The sequence below is a fragment of the Cololabis saira genome, chromosome 12 (assembly GCF_033807715.1).
Source record: "Cololabis saira isolate AMF1-May2022 chromosome 12, fColSai1.1, whole genome shotgun sequence".
Classification (NCBI taxonomy): domain Eukaryota; kingdom Metazoa; phylum Chordata; class Actinopteri; order Beloniformes; family Belonidae; genus Cololabis; species Cololabis saira.
Window position 1 is genome coordinate 25,699,248 of NC_084598.1, and position 18,025 is coordinate 25,717,272.

General features: G+C 38.3%; 3 protein-coding genes across 6 annotated transcripts in view; 1 reads left to right on the plus strand and 2 right to left on the minus strand.

Annotated features, from left to right (window-relative positions):
- Nucleotides 1-33: 33 nt before the first annotated feature.
- Nucleotides 34-10,584, minus strand: smc1a (structural maintenance of chromosomes 1A). The gene is made up of 26 exons (XM_061736177.1): nucleotides 10,187-10,584; nucleotides 9,521-9,709; nucleotides 8,348-8,460; nucleotides 7,908-8,111; nucleotides 7,160-7,398; nucleotides 6,814-7,072; nucleotides 6,484-6,624; nucleotides 6,310-6,392; nucleotides 6,099-6,198; nucleotides 5,698-5,805; nucleotides 5,400-5,585; nucleotides 4,674-4,853; nucleotides 4,422-4,568; nucleotides 4,103-4,240; nucleotides 3,900-4,016; nucleotides 3,705-3,811; nucleotides 3,478-3,619; nucleotides 3,254-3,399; nucleotides 3,018-3,171; nucleotides 2,828-2,935; nucleotides 2,486-2,642; nucleotides 2,213-2,367; nucleotides 1,960-2,111; nucleotides 1,782-1,851; nucleotides 1,570-1,680; nucleotides 34-852 (listed from the first exon to the last, which is right to left on the minus strand). The coding sequence occupies exons 1-26, from the start codon at nucleotides 10,293-10,295 to the stop codon at nucleotides 772-774; spliced, it is 3,696 nt and encodes a 1,231-aa protein (XP_061592161.1). The 5' UTR covers nucleotides 10,296-10,584; the 3' UTR covers nucleotides 34-771.
- An 85-nt stretch (nucleotides 10,585-10,669) lies between these two features.
- On the plus strand, nucleotides 10,670-15,694 carry ribc1 (RIB43A domain with coiled-coils 1). The gene is made up of 8 exons (XM_061736183.1): nucleotides 10,670-10,904; nucleotides 12,047-12,270; nucleotides 12,351-12,568; nucleotides 12,671-12,785; nucleotides 13,078-13,196; nucleotides 13,808-14,044; nucleotides 14,780-14,946; nucleotides 15,056-15,694. The coding sequence occupies exons 2-8, from the start codon at nucleotides 12,072-12,074 to the stop codon at nucleotides 15,135-15,137; spliced, it is 1,137 nt and encodes a 378-aa protein (XP_061592167.1). The 5' UTR covers nucleotides 10,670-10,904; nucleotides 12,047-12,071; the 3' UTR covers nucleotides 15,138-15,694.
- The window catches only part of l1cama (L1 cell adhesion molecule, paralog a), a 38,918-nt gene continuing 36,197 nt past the window's right edge, over nucleotides 15,305-18,025 (minus strand). For 3 of the 4 annotated variants that reach the window (XM_061736180.1, XM_061736179.1, XM_061736178.1), the window contains one exon: nucleotides 15,305-17,818. In XM_061736180.1, the coding sequence (XP_061592164.1) occupies nucleotides 17,563-17,818 (256 nt within the window). In that variant the 3' untranslated portion in view covers nucleotides 15,305-17,562. The remainder of the gene's footprint in view (nucleotides 17,819-18,025) is intronic. The other variant, XM_061736181.1, reaches the window with a different exon arrangement.

The following is an 18,025-nucleotide window of genomic DNA, read 5'->3' on the forward strand; positions in this document are numbered from 1 at the left end:
TAACAGTAATGAAAAAACACAAATGACCTTACATAATTACATTGGCATTTATTGAAGAAAAATGATCAGCAAAATAAACCAGACAAGACAGTCCACTCATGCTGAGCTTTTATGTTTATGCATCGCTGAATCGGAATATTTCTCAGGCAACAGAAAGATACTGGCGCTAATCATACAGCAAGGCGCTCCATGATTCTTTTGAAATAGGTTTTTTTTAGATGGGTGCGCATCAAGCTTCATGATCTCATTAGAGCACCACCAGCTGCAGGTAATTGAGCTCTAATTATCACACAAGGGAATGTTTCCATCATACTGTAACAACAGTTTTCTGATTATGCTTTCAAAAGTAGCACGTATGAAATGCAAATACATCTTTTAGACAACAGACGGAACAAGGGCTTTAAAGCACACAAATCGCAAAGAGGGACAAAAACAGTATAAAAAGCAGTTTGTTAAAAAGTTTTGATTCCCGCACATTTTCACCTCATTATATTTAATACTCCATAATGCACTAATGGCCAAATTGATAAAGGGCTACCAACTTAAATGTACATAGATCTTGGTTGTTACTGACTACAAGGAAACTGCCTGCAACAAAAAAAAGAAAGGAGGAAAAAAAACACTTGCACTACTTGAGCATATTCAAAAACACAATATATATTAAACAAAAAAAGAGAAAGGAAATAAACAAGGAGACCTATCAATACATTTTTATCTGCGACCTCGGAGTTCATGAAATTTTCCAAAATCCTGGTGTTGGGACCGCTGGTCTTATTCATTTGGATTTGGGTTGGCGTCTGGATACTGTGAGAGGTCAAAGGTGAGCACCTTACTGATGACACAGTCTCCTTGCTGTGGATGGAGACGACAAAGATCAGTTCACTGAACATTTTAATAGGGACATTAACTTAGATTGTTGGACAGTTACCCAATGATTCAAAAGGTTGTGCGAAAGCTCAAGCACCATATAACCTGTTTGAATCATATGTATTTGGAGTTCTCCTGATAAAATATGAAGCCTTCTAGGATTACTCCAATATGTGTTCAGCGCCTAGTCGAGATGAGCATCACACCCACCATAGCCATCAGGTGCATACATCAAAAGCTTTATTGTATTGATTAAAAATATGCAAATATTTGGCAAAAAATACATTGAAAGAAATTCTTAAAACAGCAATCTCCACTGTAGAGACAGATGTTTATATGCAACAAAACAAAAGTGTTGACACCGTTCTGGTGAGCAAACCTTACTGGTGCTGCATTGGTAAAGATTTCAAGTTTACACATTAATAAAATGTATAAATTGGTATATAGAGTTTTAAAAAGTTGAATTATGTCTCATTAAATCCAATTATTGTTATCAGCTGATTTTGTATGCGTTTTTATTTCCTTATCTTGTTTTTTTCATTTGTATTTTAGTGTAGTCTTAATCCAATATACTAGGATACTTCAGACACACTTGTAAACAATAACTGTAAAAATATTGTGCTTACTAGGCAACTAGCCCTCTATATCAAGTTTTTGTTTTAAATGTGTAAATTGTATGTTAGAATAAAAAGTGAAACACACCTCTGGGTAAACACCTATGAGTGAATCTGCCTTTGTGTAGAATTCCTCCTTCAGAGAAATGACAATCGCCTGGAAGTTCTGCTCCGACTGGTCTTTGATGTAATTTGCCACCTTTAGGGTACAAAAGGAAAATTTATGGTAAGCAAAAACAAACAAAAAAACAACTACTGCACACAAAAGGTCAAGTTACTGAATCAAAAATCTGCACACACCTTGCCAATGTTAGTGTTGTCCAGAGCTGCATCAATCTCATCCAGGACGAAGAAGGGGGCAGGTTTATAGCTACAGAGATGCAAGAGAAATATTGAGAAAGATATTCCACCAAAGGTGCAAACGGCACCAACTTATAGTCCAGTCAAATGTGCATTAAGAGTTTGGCTGTAGTTTCACCTGTGTATCGCAAATAGCAGAGCCAGAGCAGCAACAGTCTTTTCTCCTCCAGACAAGTTATCCATCGGTCGGAACCTCTTCCCTGGAGCCACACAGTTGTAGTTGATACCATCCAGATATGGTTCCTCTGGGTTTTCCGGGCCCAGAAAAGCCTACAGAGCAAAACTCATTGTTAAAGGTTTAGAAAGGGTACCAAAGAAACAGAATTAACTCTTATGGAATTGATTTAATGCAAGTTCAAAGTTAAACATACCTGGGCACTGCTGTTGCGTGAGAGCGCCTTGTAAATCTCATCAATATTGGTGGCCACGGACTCAAAACAGGTATTAAAACGATCAAACCGCTCCTTCTTGATTTGCTCAAATGCTTGCTTGGCCTTTTTGGCTCTCTTACGGGCAGCTTCAAACTCTGAAGAAAAATAAAAATATGACAAGAGTTAACGATTAAAGTTCTAGAAAAGAGTAGAGTCAACATCTCACGTCCTGGTCATTTGGCCCCGGGCTCTACCATCATTCAGCCATCTCACCATCACTGGTCTCTTGGAACTTGTCCCTGACACTCTCAAGCTTTTCCATGGCCTTCATGTTGGGTGCACTGATCCTCTGCAGGATGCTCTGCTGCTCATTTAGACGCTGCTGCAATCCATTCGTCTCTGCCTTTATCTCTTCTTCTGACAACGCATCCTGTAGGAAGTCATAGGTTCAAGCAACTTAAGCCTAACATGTTTAAAAATAAGTGTGACTTGATCTATAAAAACACAGCTTTGGCTGTTGACAGCTCAACTTCACCATCACTCAGATCAGTAAAATGAGGGAGACGGGTCACAATGGGCTATATGAAAGGGAGGCATGTTGTTCAGATCCTCTACCTTCAGGTCTTCAGACAGGCTGCTGTAGTCGATCTCAATGAGCGCTTCTTTGGCCAGAACAGTACTAGATGTCCTCTGGCTGCTGGACTCATCTGCCTGTGAGCTACCCTGGAACCGCAAAACAAAAGGAGGGCTGTAATTTTCTGCTTCAGTCTTAATGAATTGTAATATTATGGCGGTGTTGGTGTACCTCTCCCTGGCTGATATCATCCATGGTTCCAGAGCGAAGCGGCAACCTGATATCTTGCATTTTGCAGGCCTGCAGCAGGTTGTGGCGGTCACTACGCTTCTGCTCAAGTTTGGTCTCGATGGCAGTCACCTCCTTCTGGAGCTGGGTCAACTCTCTGAAATATATAGATTAAAATATGTATATGTAGGACATAGTATGGTAATCTTTGTATTGATATTTGAAAATGAATCACTGACTTGTTGGCGCCTCCCAGTTTTTTGCGGATTTCCTCCATGTCATGATTTTTATCATTGACTTCAGATTTCTTGGTTAGGTGTTGGTTCTTCAGGTCTTGTAGCTGGGCCATTGTCTCGTCAATGATTTTCATGTGTCTGTGCTCCTCCTACATAAAAAAACATGCAAAACGTTAAAAATTCACATAAAAAAGTTAAGTTCCCATCATCCACTTATTATTTTTCACCTTTTTAAGTCGCTCAATTTCAGCCTCATCTTTCTTAACAGTCTGCTCCCACATCATGACTTTTTCTTGATCCTCCTTCAGCTGGTTCTTCTCATAGTCCACCTGTATGCCCAGACGGGTCTTCTGGGTCTCAAATTCCAGACTGATGTAAAGAGGCAACAGGTTAGACAAAAAAAAAAAGAAAAGACATTTCATGCCCTGTGATCTGACTGAAATACTAAACTGACCGTTTCTTCGCAATCTCATTCTGCCTCTTCACTTTCTCTTCCTCGAATTCTCTGATGTTCCTCACTCCAATCTCCTTGCAGAATTCAATAAACACTTCGTCCTCCACCTGGGAAACAAAAAACACTGCTGTTACTGAAGTGCCGCATAATCACAAAACTGCTTCTGAATGGGCGTCACTTTGACGTCCGTCTCACCAGATTCATCCGGTCCCTGAGGTCTGTGATTTCTCGCTCACGGGAGTGGATGATCCTCTTGATGTCATTGATGCGAGGGCCGAAGTTTGCAAGTTCGCTTTCTAGTTTGGACTTCTCCTGCACAACACAAACAAGACAGATGCAACGGTTAGTATTTGCAAATGGTAAGAGGAGAAATACAATTCAGCAGCACTGGACTGTACCTGCATGTTGAGGGAGAGGTGTCGTGTTTTTGTCTGCTCCAAATCACTCTGGGAGTATTTGAGCCTCATCTGCAGACCGTGGGCCTGGGACTGCACCTGACGCAACTCGGCCTCCTTCCTCTTCGCTTTCATTTGCTCCTACAAAGAAAAATCAAATCAATCAATTTACTTTAAGTGGCAATTAACTAAATGAAGGTAAATCAAAGAAAAGAAATTCAAGTTTTAAAAACGGTATTTTCTCCGAGTTTAGCACAGAGATCACACAGACTACACAATTTCCTTAATGCAGATTTAAAAAAAGATAATCACTAAAAGATACCTTAAGCTCTTCAGTAAGTTTTTCTTTTTTCTCCTTTAGCTTATCAACTGCCTTCTCATCCCAGCGTCTGGCCTTGGCTTTAAGGTCACTGGCTCCTCCAGAGATGACTCCGGACTTCTGGAACAGAGTACCGTCCAGGGCAACCGTCTGGACAAAGATGGAGAAGAACGTATAAGAAAACCGTCAAATCTACTGGACCATCGGAGGGCTACACCCGCTTTCTTTCTTCTCAGTCAGAATTATTTCAAGCACCTTGTGTCTGTATGGCCCTCCAAAAGCAATCCTCCTTGCATCCTCCACGTTATCACACACCAGCGCGTTGCCACAAGCATACTGGAGAGCTTTCTTGATGTGGGGGGGTTCGTAGCGAATCACATCAATCACCAGCTTGGCTCCTCGCAGTTCTCTCAGTTTTTCATCTGTTGGTTTCACCTTTGAAAAAACAACACTTTTACAATATAGGAATACCAAATGCCATTTGCTGTCCATTTGCTTATTAATAAAAAAACAAACAAACAAAAAAAACCTACAACTTAGGATGAAGGTTGAAGTAAGACATCTTACGTTTAAATTGCATTTTTTAACCATGATCATGTCATTGCACCATTACAAATAAAGCAAATTAGTTTCAAGATGTTCCTTATTTCATTTAATGCCACTTACTTTTTTACAGCCTTTATTTACCTGCACCTCTACTTTTTTGATATGTGCAGGTGCGATCAAATTCAAGACGAAAATCTTTTTTTTTTATGAAATGTCTCATGTCTTTAATGGTTGACGTTTCCTGTTTAATTTTCCACTGTGTCTCAACTTTTTTGGGAACTGAGGTTGAAAAACATTTATTCTCAGTATTAATTGTGAAAAAGTGTGGTCCCACTGTAATATTGTTTAATATTGTTTGTTTTGTGCGCCAATGTTGATTCTGTATAATCTGATCATCCTCAGCTATAACTATTATCTGTACTTTTTATTATTCACCTCGAGGTAGTCGAGAGGAAGAAAGGTCTCAGGTTCGCCTCTCTGCTCCTTGATGTATTGAATACAGTCTCTGCCAGTCTTCTCTGAGTCAACAATGATGGCATCCATGTTTTTGCCCAACACTTTGGTAACAGCAATCTGATACTTCTTCTGAGTGGGCTGGCACAGGTCGATCAGACGCCCGTACTGAAATCACAACAGCATCTTCTCTTTAGTAGCTATTTCACCACAAGGATCGAGAAGAAAAATAAAGAGTTAAAACATAAAAATTACTGATTTGTAATGGATGCTGCCTTACCACAGAGCCAGGATAAAGTCTTTTAATACTCTCCATGATCTCTGCCTTGCGCTGCTGGCGACTGTTCTCCTGCCTGTCAATTCTGGCATCTCCCAGCTGTTCCATGACCTAAACCGAACATCAGTAAGAAAAGTGGTCATGACCGTCTTTACAGCTAAGATATTCATTTGATAAAACAAGTGAGAGAGTGGTGGAGAATTAAGCACATAAACTAGCTATCATGCACTAATTATCCTGTATTTCACTAATCACAATTCTGACTTCGTCAGATAAATGAACAATCCACAGTAAGATTATTTATTTATAATACACTACAACACATTAAAAATACTGAAAAGAAAACAGAAAATATAACCAAATAAGGACATGTACTTTTTCTTTATTTCTTGTTCTTCAATTACCTGATTTAGCTCCATGTTGATCTCGTCAATCCTCTTCTTGGCCGTCTCCACCTCCTCCGTTAGCTCCTCCTCCATGCGCTTCTGCTCATCAAGTGATTGTCTGAAGGTTAAAGCCAAGAGGAAAACAAGGTGTGAATAAAGTGATTCAGTAGAGAGACGTATAACGTCATACAGCACTGCCCAAAACAATGCAAATTTTAAAATAGCATACCTGCTGGTGGAAATATAATCTTCTAATTTCTCTATACGTTTCTGGTTTTCCTCAATTTCACGAATCTTTTGCTTAATTTTGGCCTGAGGAGAAACAATATGTGCATTTCTTGAAATATGTGAAAACCAGTTTTCCTGGCACTGATAAAAGTCACATTATCATCATCTTGTTTACCTCCGTCTCCACTTTCTTTCTCTCCTCCAGGTCAAGGCGATCTTGGTCAGCCTTCTGATCACGGTTGAACTTCTCCAGCTCCTGTGCCAGCGTGGCAGCACGCTTACTAGCCTCCTCCTTAAGACGATGGTATTGCTTAACCTGTAGAAGGAAGCAAAATATTCATCTTAACTTATTTTTATTTGTAGTCATTAGGTTCCAAAATGATACCAAGATGCCATATAATAAATAATGACTGAACTTTGGAAGACCAAAACTCATACACATCCCATTTATCTATTTATTAGATCAAAATTAATCATAAAAGCGTTGAACGTAAATGTGCAAGACCTGATTTTCTTCCAGAGTGAGGTCCTGGCCCTGGCTCTGCGCTTCCTCTTCCATTCTTTCCTCAAACTCTTGCTTAGTCAATTCTACTGCCCTCATCTCCTTATCAAGCTCATCCATGTCCCCCTTGCGCTTCTTGTACATCTTCTGGGCATTCTGCAGTGATTTACGTGCTGCCTCAAGTTTCTTGATCTTGTGTGAAGTGTTCTCTTTGGCCTTGATGTACTGAGGCCTCTTCTGATTCAACTCAGAGTCCTTCTCTCTGCAAGAGAAATTAACATTGCATCAAGAATTGAAAGGATCTATGTATGCCCATTAAGACCATGACAGGACTGTGAGGATAACTTACTTGATTTCTTTTTCAATGGTCTGCTGCTCTCTCATCAACCTGCCCAGCTCCTTCTTCTTGTCCTTCAGCTCCTCCTCCACGTGGTCCATCTTTTTACGGTCCTTATCAATCTCCTTGTTCCGCTGGCCTAGCTCTTTGTTCAGCTTCTCAATCTCCGTCTCATTGTGGTACAATTTGAAAAGCTGTAACTGTACGCTGGCCCTGGCTACTTCATCCTTGAGACGCTGGTAACGCTCAGCCTGATAGAATAGTCATAGAACAGAGAGACAGTTTGACCTAAGATCTAGTCCATATTTCAGGGACAACAATGCTACAATCTTTGGCAAAAAAAATAATATTACAGACATATTTTTTTTAAAGAAAAAACATTACGTGTCTTTTTCTTTTATTCCAGGATCAATATTTAGAGCGTTTGGAAACTTACATTAAGAATACATTGATCTATGATTCTTGACAGCATTTTAACTGTAAGGGTGACTCATGCTGATCTGTGGATAGTAAAAACTCTTGTACAATCCAAAAAAGTTATACTATTAAAGCCCCTTTCAGACACTTGTGACAGAGAGCCCCATGGTGCACATTTTATAATTGCTGTTCACATGAGATGGTATAGAAAAATTAAGAGAAATATAATACAGTAGAGTCTCAGTTTTGTACCTGACTCATTGGGAACTTATATTTGTGTACCAGGACATTGACACAAAACTATTCTTTAGATGCTGCATTTACTTCAAAATAAAGTACATACCTCCTCTTTCTCTTGTTTGGCTTCTTTTCGCTCTGCAGCAATGTTTTTCTTGCGATGATAGTTGAACTGTGTGTCTTCTTCTGCCTTCACCATCTCTTTCTTCCTCCGATCATACTCCTGGGCCAACTCTCCAGAACGGGAGATCTCTTCAAACAGTGCTGTACGCTCTTTGGGGTTCTTCATGGCAATAGACTCCACAGCTCCCTTAGTGCAATAAAAACAATTCAATCGTGGTTGACTAAAGTATCTTCCAAGAAACTATAACCTGTTCATAATATGTCACAAAAAGAAAAAAAATAAATTGTAAGACAATCCCAATTTGACTCTCACCTACAGCCGCATGAATCTACAAATGCTGAGTCACTAAAAATAGAACGCTCTAACAGGAAACTGGTGGGTCACTACAGTGCTACTGCGGATTAAAAGTATCTTAGTCTCACCTGAAAGACAAGGAAGTTTCTAGCCTTGATCAGAATTCCAAGTTTTTCCAGCTCCTCACTGTATTCAGGCAACCCCACCACCTTACTGTTGATGCGATACTCAGAAGACGAACCTGTAAAATGCCCCAAAATATGAAAAGTATTAGTCTAATAAAAGCACTCAAAATGCCAGCAAGGATGTTTAATTAACAAAAAAAGTTCAATAAAAAACAATTCAATGAATGACTGATTATTTTTGCAAATCAAAATGGTCACTTTCAAAATTATGCAATAACAAAAACGGGTCTGCTGAGACAACATCAACACCACAATTAGATCCTGATGTACTCTTGTATACGATATATGAAATTTGATTCCTGACCATACTATATGTTCTGTTCCACTGAATTTGTTTTTTTTTTTTTTAAATACAGAAAGAAATCCTATAAGACTAGAAAAATGACCCAATAAGGCCTCAGACTTTGCTTTTTGAACTCAACGGTGATAGGTAACAAAAAGCATGCAACTATGTATAAAACTGTATAACAGAAAAATATTTACAATAGCAAAGCTCATAACTTTTGAATTCAGGTGCCAGTGAGAGGAGAAAAAAAAAACAACTGATGAGACAGTCCATTTCACACAAACATGGAAACATGAGCAGAAAATATACTCCACTTTATATGTTTTACTATGTTATTTATGTAAATATAATATATAACATGAATGAATGAATGAATGAATGAATGAATGAATTAATTAATTAATGATTTTTTATTTCGAACAAGTATATAAAATGAAAGTAAAAATAATAATAAAAAGATAAACATTTACATCTTCATATAAACATATGTTCGAAAAAAAGAAGTAGGAAGAAGTGTACACTTTTTCCTAGTTCCTACCCCTTTATAACACTATGGATTTACATTATTGCTATTACAGTATTATATCTACACAATATCCATATAAATATAATCTATATAAATACTCTGTAAACATGCCTATTATTACATAATTATCCATATAAATATATAGACAATATAAATATTACATAAATGTTATATCAATATCTAGAAAATACAACTATTATATACATCTATATAAATATACACTATATAAACTACATAAATATCCCTATAACATAACATAAATATATGTAACATATTATTTACAATGTTTAACTTTATGTCTCACCAATAATGGCCCTTGTGAAGGAGCGTTCCTCGCCGTTATCTTCTTGGTACACCATACTGACAAAGGCTCTGTTTGCAGCTGGCTTCCCAACAGGAGCTCCATGGATCAGATCCTTCAGAGTCTTGACACGCAAGTTACTTGTCTTTTCTGCCAACACGAAGCTGATGGCATCCATAAGGTTGGACTTTCCTAAAATAACAACAAGGGGGGGTTACCAATCATAATCTTCGATGAAAATTAATGTATTAATTCCATATATTTATACAAGTCTATATAATACAAAACAATCATCCAGCAATATAATTGATTATGTGTGCAGTTCCTTGTAGTACGGTGTTCTGTCACTAATTTATATCATCTTCATGTGTAAAAGTGAAGTATTAACTTTGCAAAGCATCAAAATGTAGTAGTCAAAACTAAAGGCCGTATATTCAGTGTTTACACAGACAAAGTGTAGATTAAATTAATATGATTATATAATCCTCCGAGCTGCAGACTGTTGTGATAAACACATTTCTCATTAGTGCGACTGCATGTAGAAACAATGTACTTAAAACGTGCATAAAAGTGGTCCATTCATTGGTGTTAAAGTACTCTGCTTTTAGTTACATTTTCTAACAGTTCTGATTTATTATCACCATCGACCTGATATTGGTCATCACTCACCAGATCCATTAGGTCCGATGATTGCAGTGAACTTATGAAACGGTCCAATGATCTGTCTTCCTTTATACGACTTAAAATTCTCTATTTCTATGAGTTTCAAATAACCCATTTTTGTGGTTTTCTGTGTCGCTGTTTGAAAGAGAAACGTGCAGAGTCCGTTAGCTCAGTAAGATGCTAGGTAGCTAATGCTAAGAGCCAGTTTAGCAAACACAACCTATCTCAAAACCAAACGTGCACGCAAATTGATGAACCCTGCCGTTCAATCTGTTGCAACCGATAATGAACGTTACATTATGCAGTGCGCCTTTGGTTAGGCTATTTAAACAGCGTATTAATCTCAATCAAATGGACTCGAAACACTTGCAACAACAAAGCGCCATTTTACGGTCTACCAGGAAGCCCACTGATCGCGCGAAACACGAAACTTCATCATTTCTCGCGAGACAAATTTGAGCTACATGACATTTGCTGTGAAGATTATCCAGTAGAGTAGCCTAACACGTTATCATCTAAACTACTTTACAGTTATCGAGTCCACCGTCTTTAACTTTCTTTCTTTTTATACTTCAGATACTCTTTGGTCTTTTTTTTTTACATATTTACTTTTGATTTCATTCCGAAGGACGATTCATGTTACCATGGTTACCAATGACATCCAAACACAACACGACTCGCATAGCAGACCGGTGATGAACTGATAGTAACTGATTTGAAGAAGGTAATATTGCTTTATACTAAACAATTGTATGCATTACTTTAGATAACTATTAGATATAGTTTTCAGGGAAATATTTATATTATGGAGTTATGGCTGTAATTGAAAAAAGGGGAAAAGAGATATGTATGTGTATGTATATGTGTGTACATGTATGTATGCAAGTGTAGGTACAGTATATGTATATATTATATGTTTGTTTATTTTTAGTTTTTTGCTCTTTTTTTTCTTCTCACTTGACACCATGTATTGTGTAGCTTATAAATTGTGTAGTAGGCGGGCATTAATAAGCTCTGCTTCTGCCTGAGGCTTTTTCAGTCAAACTGTACAAAACTGTCTCTTACTTGTTGCCTTGAAAGGTATATATGACTGAAATAAACTTAAACTAAACTAAACTAAAAATACAACTAATTTGAACCGCGGTTGAATTGGTTTGATATTGGATATTGGATATTATGAATTCAACACCCATAAAACTTGTGATACACACTGATTTTGGTCAAACCACTTGTGATGTGTTCATGGTCATCTAGACTATAGGCTATATCACAAAACAGTAATTATTAAAAAATCATATATATGGGCATATATATGGGCTGATTTAAAAATCATATATGGGCTGATTTAATGTGGTTTCATGAATTCAACACCCATAAAACTTGTGATACATACCACTGATTTTGGTTATATTGCTTGTGATGTGTTCATGGTCATCTAGACTATATATCACAAGAGAGTAATTATTATAAAATCATATTATGGGCTGATTTAATGAGGTTTAATGAATTCAACACCCATAAAACTTGTGACACATAACACCGATTGTTTTCATTAAACCTCATTAAATCAGCCCATAATATGATTTTATAATAAATTACTCTCTTGTGATATATAGTCTAGATGACCATGAACACATCACAAGTGGTTTGACCAAAATCAGTGGTATGTATCACAAGTTTTATGGGTGTTGAATTCATAATATCCAATATCCAATATCAAACCAATTCAACCGCGGTCTAATTTGAAGTGGTTTCTTTAGGTTAATAGTTATCTTATGTTCGTGTGTAGGACAGTGAAATAACTACACTAGGTCATTCTAAAATGGTAGTAATCTCTAAATCCAAACTTTAACTCTGTTTTGTCAGAAACTGTTTAGAGACTGTTGTGAATATGTTTAAAACGGACGTGACATCAGAGAAGTCTATGGAAGAAGCTGTGGAGAGACGCCGCTCTGCAGAAACAGCACGCAAGGCTCGCATCTTCAACACCCGACTACGTGTGATGGGCCTGGACGTAAATGCTCTGAACCAACAGGTTCAAGAAAAAAGACAACAGCAAAACACGGACAAACAACGAGACAAAACTTTTGGTAAATTATGCTATTTTCGGTGTATCTGTTGATCCTTCATGCAAAGTGTTGTTTACAAGTGTTGTTCTCATGTTATTCAGATATGCTGAGAAAATGTCAAAATGATGCACTACTGTGGCAAGATTTGAATGAACAAGAAAAACGAGAATCTCTGCATAAGGACCTGACCCAATACTGGGCCACTGAGCAGCGAGTTGAGGATTCTCGTGATGCTGATTTGAAGTGTGGCCTGAAGGGGGCATTTGAGCTCATCATTCCAGAGGCTGAACTGGGACCTGCCAGTATGAAAATATTTCAGGTAGGGATACTGTGTGAGGCAAGGGCTCTGTATGCTTTAAGTCTACTGGAATAAAATGCAATGAAAGGCTGAATAATCAACATATCTTTGCTTCGTGTCCAGGGAGAAGATATTGGAGGGAATCAAATGAGGAGAGAACAAATAAGACAGACAGAAAGAGATCTGCAAGCACAGATGGATGAGAATAAAAAAAGGCACATGGGAGACAAGCACAGAGGTGAAAAGAGTCAAACACAACTACATGCATGCAAACACATCCACACAGTAATTACCAATGAGCTTGCTTGCTGTCAGCTACAAGTGCTGTAAATCACACATGCTTCATGCTTTCCTGCACAAACAATCACACACACCCACAAATGGTCCCTTGTACCAGGTGACTTTGATGAATGCTTATCCCCAAGAGCTGTGTGCATGTGAGTGTGTCGTTGAAGAGCTTTGCACAGTGAATAATGGCTTATGCAGGAGTGAAAAACACTCATGGGATGATTTCCAATTCACATGTGTAGAGCTGCAAGGGAACAGAGAGCTGATGCATCAACACGTAGAGGGGGTTCGGCATGCTGCACTAGAGGAGGAGCGTAAGAAGGCTGCTTGCATTATGCTCAGCGGTTTCAATCAAGCTCTGGTACAGAACACACATGTGCACACGCAGATGTACCGGTACACACACACACGCTCCTGCACCACCCGCTAATGTGAATGCTCAAAGCAAAATCCAGAGGGGTTTGGAGATGTGACAAAGTGTTCTCAGGTGGGATTTTGAAATTAGAATTACAAACTAAAAATGTTAAGTGATGCATACACACACTTGACACAGGAAGACAGCTATCATATTGTTCAGTGCCAAGTAACATGGATATTAAACCACTTTAATGTATGCATGGGAACTGGTTGTTTTCAGAAGCTCCCATTTAGTGCCTTCTTTATTTGCCCGAGCACTCTTGTCAGAATTCCCCTTTGGGAGAGATCATTGTAAATCCTTGAGGTCATGGTATTTTTCATGACAATTATGTGGTTTCCCTAATAACCACTCACATGCTCGATGCACAAGCAAATGCAATTGGGTGAATAGATATCTCACGAGGACATGCACCATATGGCTGATTCTTGGTTTTATGCTAGAAGTAACCACATTGTAGAAAACTGCAATGCTCCTGCTGTTTTAATTATTGAGAGGGTAATCAATGAATTCTCCCTGGGTCAGTGGTAAGGCCTCACCATATGCTGTTCCCACAGGCTGCTGAGCGAGCAGAGAACCTTAAGGAGGAACACAGGAGAGAGGAAAGGGAGAATCTGGCAGAGATATGCCATATAATGACATCAGACATGATGACAGAAGGTGCAAGTGTAGCAGAGAAAGGTGTGGGAAGAGAAAGCCCACCACATGTTCTGCCAGACAGGTGGAAGGGGATGACCTCTGAGCAGCTAAAGACTATCCACGAGGAGAGAAATCAACAGCGCCATGAGCAACAGGTACATCTTAACAATCATAACAACCATAAATGTAAGAAATGTCATATTCACATTGAATCTATTCCCATTGTGCACCTTTTTTTGTCATGTGTCTATTTCTCCACACTGGCTGCATACAGTATAATCAAGAGTTATTACCCGTTTTTTTTTTTATTCTGAGTTTGATAAACTGAAGTTGAAATTGAGCGTTTAATTTTAGAATCATCAGTTTTCTTTACCTTAAGACAAAATAAAATGGTTATAAGTTGGTAACACATTTACATCTTTGATGAATTATGCAAAATCATTAAGTTTGCCAAGTTGTTTGAATGCATGTATCCTTGCAAAGGTAACCCTCACTGCAGACACTCTACTGTGGTGGGCTGTGTTACATCATGAACCTTAAAGCCTTTATCCTCATCTTGGCACACTGTAGACTTCAGATGGATTATGTGTTTTGTCCTTCTGTCAACCCATTCTTTGGCATTTCTCCAATCATTATTCTAATTATTATTATTGTTATCAATGGTTCTGTCTGCACTAAATATGAAAAAAGGAAACACCTGAATCTGAGGCAGCTAGTTTCACCAAACAATTTCAATGATATTTGAAAAAATATTGTAGAGTTGTAAATGTATGACTCACCTTTCTGCCTCTTATTACTTGATTTTTCTTTTCAATTTTATTAAAGATTCAGTTTCAGACTAACTATTCTAGTCAAGGCTTTTATTTATGTTTTTTTTTTTCTGTCTTCAGAGAAAACTTGATGCTGCAAAGATGTTGGATGCAGCTTGGGACTTCCAGTACCTGAAACTTTCCAGAGAAGCAGAGGAGGAGGAGAAGAGAGTAGCAGCGCTGAGGAGAGAGCAGAGAATTCAGATGGACAAGTACAACAAGCAGCTGGCCATAGAGCAGCAATTGCAGTGAGCACTAATAACCACAATCACCAAGACGAAATACTCTAATACTTAAGATTTAAGTGACCACTACATGCAAAAGACACATTCTGACATATTTATGTTTCTCTCCCAGTCAAGAGTACCTGGATAAGAAGCTGTACACCAACAGACCCACCAAGGACTACTTTCATCAATTCAACACCAGCTCCCGCTGATCGACACGCATCACCAGCTTGTCTCCAGGCAACTATGTGCTAATATCATTTCATGGTTGCATGCTCATAATCGATGTGAGTGAATCATTGGTAATCAGTATTTGATATTTATTCATTTGTGACAAATATTGCCTGGTACAAAAAAAGAAAGACCATTTTGCAACAGATTGTTCAAGGTACTTTATTTTTCAGTCATATATCCAGTTACAGTGGTAGTTTCATAATGCAGTTAAGCTATATTGGCCCCATCTGTGGTGCATATCCACTCATTTCCTGTCATGTGATACATATAAGCATCTCCATTGTATTAACGGAGCACCCAACACACCACAAAGAGGCACATCTCACCCCGGCAGTGGTACATACGCCCTAACCCTTTCCATATCTCTTCAGTTTTAACTTTTGAGATCTAGAGAAGGTTCTTTTAAACAATCCAATCCATTTTTAAAGGATTTTTTTCTCTTTTAATTATAAAAAGGAAAAGAAAAGAAAAGAAAAACAGCACAATTGAAAAAAACAAAACCTGTGTCCACTAGGTTTCCCCTTGAAACATGAAAAGCAAAGAGTGAGTGGCAGTTGAGTGAGTATCTGTGTGTTTGCGTATACTCATTTTTCATTCAAAGCTAACATTTGCCCCAAACACGGACAAACACAGATGTTTAGCAGCATACAGCCGAGTTACAATATTAGTATATTTTGTATCAGTCATCACTCCTGTATGAAAATACATTTTTTTTGTTAAGTTTTATTTATCCTGAGCATGTCTGTTTTACCAAAGACACGGAGCTTATACACACCTCTAACAGTACCGACGTCTTTTTAGACATCCCATATAGTACTTTGGGGATTGTCAGACGATGTTTGGCCAGCAGCAAGCTTTTATTGGAACTGGGAGAGAACCAACCGGCTCACTGCATTCTCTAACAGGATTAACAGGATCAGGCAAAAAACTTCACAGATATTCACCACACTGCAAAACATTGATGCATGATAATGTGCATGAATACAAACATGGATTTTAGTGTGATGTACCTACTTTCACTAAATGACACTAATGTACGGTTTTTATTTATTTTTTTATTTTTTCAAATTTTGATATGTTTTCAAACATCTACAGAACAATGTGGATTTTTTTCTTTTTTACTTTTTTTCTCAACTATGAACTATTTTTGCTACACCCAGATCTCACTGCAAATTGTCAAAAATGCAAAGTTTCAATTCATAGCAATAGTACAGAACGAGAAAATTACATCTTGAAACATTTTAAAAGTAAGTTAGGTGATTTTAAACCTGCACATTTTTCAAAATTTTTCTATCAAACACAATTCTTTGAGGTTGTATTTACATTCTGTGGGGGGGAATGTCTTTTTGAGGTTATTTAAAAATTTTCATGTCCCCATAGTCCTGCTGCTCAGATTCAAAGCACATAAATAAACATTTGCCTTGCCCTGAAAAGAATACATTCTCTGATATGAATACAAACTGTTTACCTTTATCATACATCAACTGGCAACCGTTACATTCTCCTACATTATCCAGCTTATATTGATAAAGGTCTGTAGACAAAAGCTGCGAGTGTTTGACAACAACAATCCCCTCTCCAATGTGTAATGAATACTGCTTCCCGATCAGATTGTGTACTATGAGATGGACAGTTATGGAAGCGATTCTTAATCAGACACGACAATGTTTTAATACACTGGAAAGAGACAAAGACAGACACAGAAAGCTACACATAAGTCTCAACACTAAAAATTACCATTTCGTTTCCAGTAATGACATTAAACTTGTGGTGGGAAAGCAAGATTGTAATGACATCAGTCTGGTGCTTTATGCAGACCCAGCAGGCACAGGAACTTATAAGGAACATGTACATATCTATAATACTGTAATATGGCTGAATAGATAATTGTAGATGCAGCTATGTACATCAGGTGCTGTGCCACATTGTCACAGCAGGTTCCACTGAAACTTAGCTTCACTTCACTTCAGCGAAAGCATCTTGATTGATGAAATATGTCAACACGTTACTCTGCATCTCTGTATGACCACACTGTCAACCCCTGATAGTTCTAAATGTACAACATTCTGAATTTATGTTTATGTAGTGTTGTTAGTTCAGCCAAAGCCAAAGGATAAATAGGGCAAAAATAAATGCTAGTTGCTTAGATTTGTTGTAAAATACACAGACAAAGGGAGATGGCGTGGGAGGGTCAGACTTGTGTAACATGGTCCTCTACTTTGGACACTCCTTTGGTCAAAATAGTCCAATTAGACAGATGTCTACCAAGGGCATCTGGATAGTCAGTATATGATTGTGTATTGGACATCAAAATACATATCAGCAAGTCTGAGGAACAGGAGCACATGGGCACATATGTGATGACATATTTTGGTCTGATGGTCCCCAGCGGACATGTGGGGGTTAATCAAGGATCGAGTTGGGCATGCCATTGGTGGCAGGGGAGACAGTGGTGGGGTTGAGTGGGGAGTTATCCTGCAGGCTCTGGAACCCGTCAGGACCCGCGCTGGGACGACTGATCTGGCTGACCAGAGACTCGTCAAGGTTGAGCTCCGTGGTTATGGCACTGCTTCCGTTGAAGTCGAGGTTGTCCTGGCTGCACAGCTTGCTCTCCTCACCTAAGGAAGTCTGGCTGGCTGTCCGCTTCTCCTCAAGATCACTGCAGCAGGTGAGAGGACAGGTCAAAAGAAGCAGATGCAATACGATCAGAAGTGTTAAACGAACTGGTAATATTTCCACAAATAAAAACATTCAATGTCTCATGATGTGTTTCCTTTACAATGTCACAAAAGACAGTCTAATGTCAAGTTCTAATGCATTTAAAGTTTAGAATTATAATAAACCAAAACAAAAAAACCTTTTGGTT

Coding starts and splice junctions, on each gene's coding strand:
- smc1a (XM_061736177.1), bottom strand. CDS start 10,295: ATGGGTTATTTGAAACTCATAGAAATAGAGAATTTTAAGTCGTATAAA. Junction 8,112..8,347: donor GAAACTTCCTTGTCTTTCAG/GTGAGACTAAGA, acceptor TATTGCACTAAG/GGAGCTGTGGAGTCTATTGC. Junction 6,625..6,813: donor TCACTCTGGAAGAAAATCAG/GTCTTGCACATT, acceptor TTCCTTCTACAG/GTTAAGCAATACCATCGTCT.
- ribc1 (XM_061736183.1), top strand. CDS start 12,072: ATGTTTAAAACGGACGTGACATCAGAGAAGTCTATGGAAGAAGCTGTG. Junction 12,786..13,077: donor CATGGGAGACAAGCACAGAG/GTGAAAAGAGTC, acceptor TCACATGTGTAG/AGCTGCAAGGGAACAGAGAG. Junction 14,045..14,779: donor AACAGCGCCATGAGCAACAG/GTACATCTTAAC, acceptor TTCTGTCTTCAG/AGAAAACTTGATGCTGCAAA.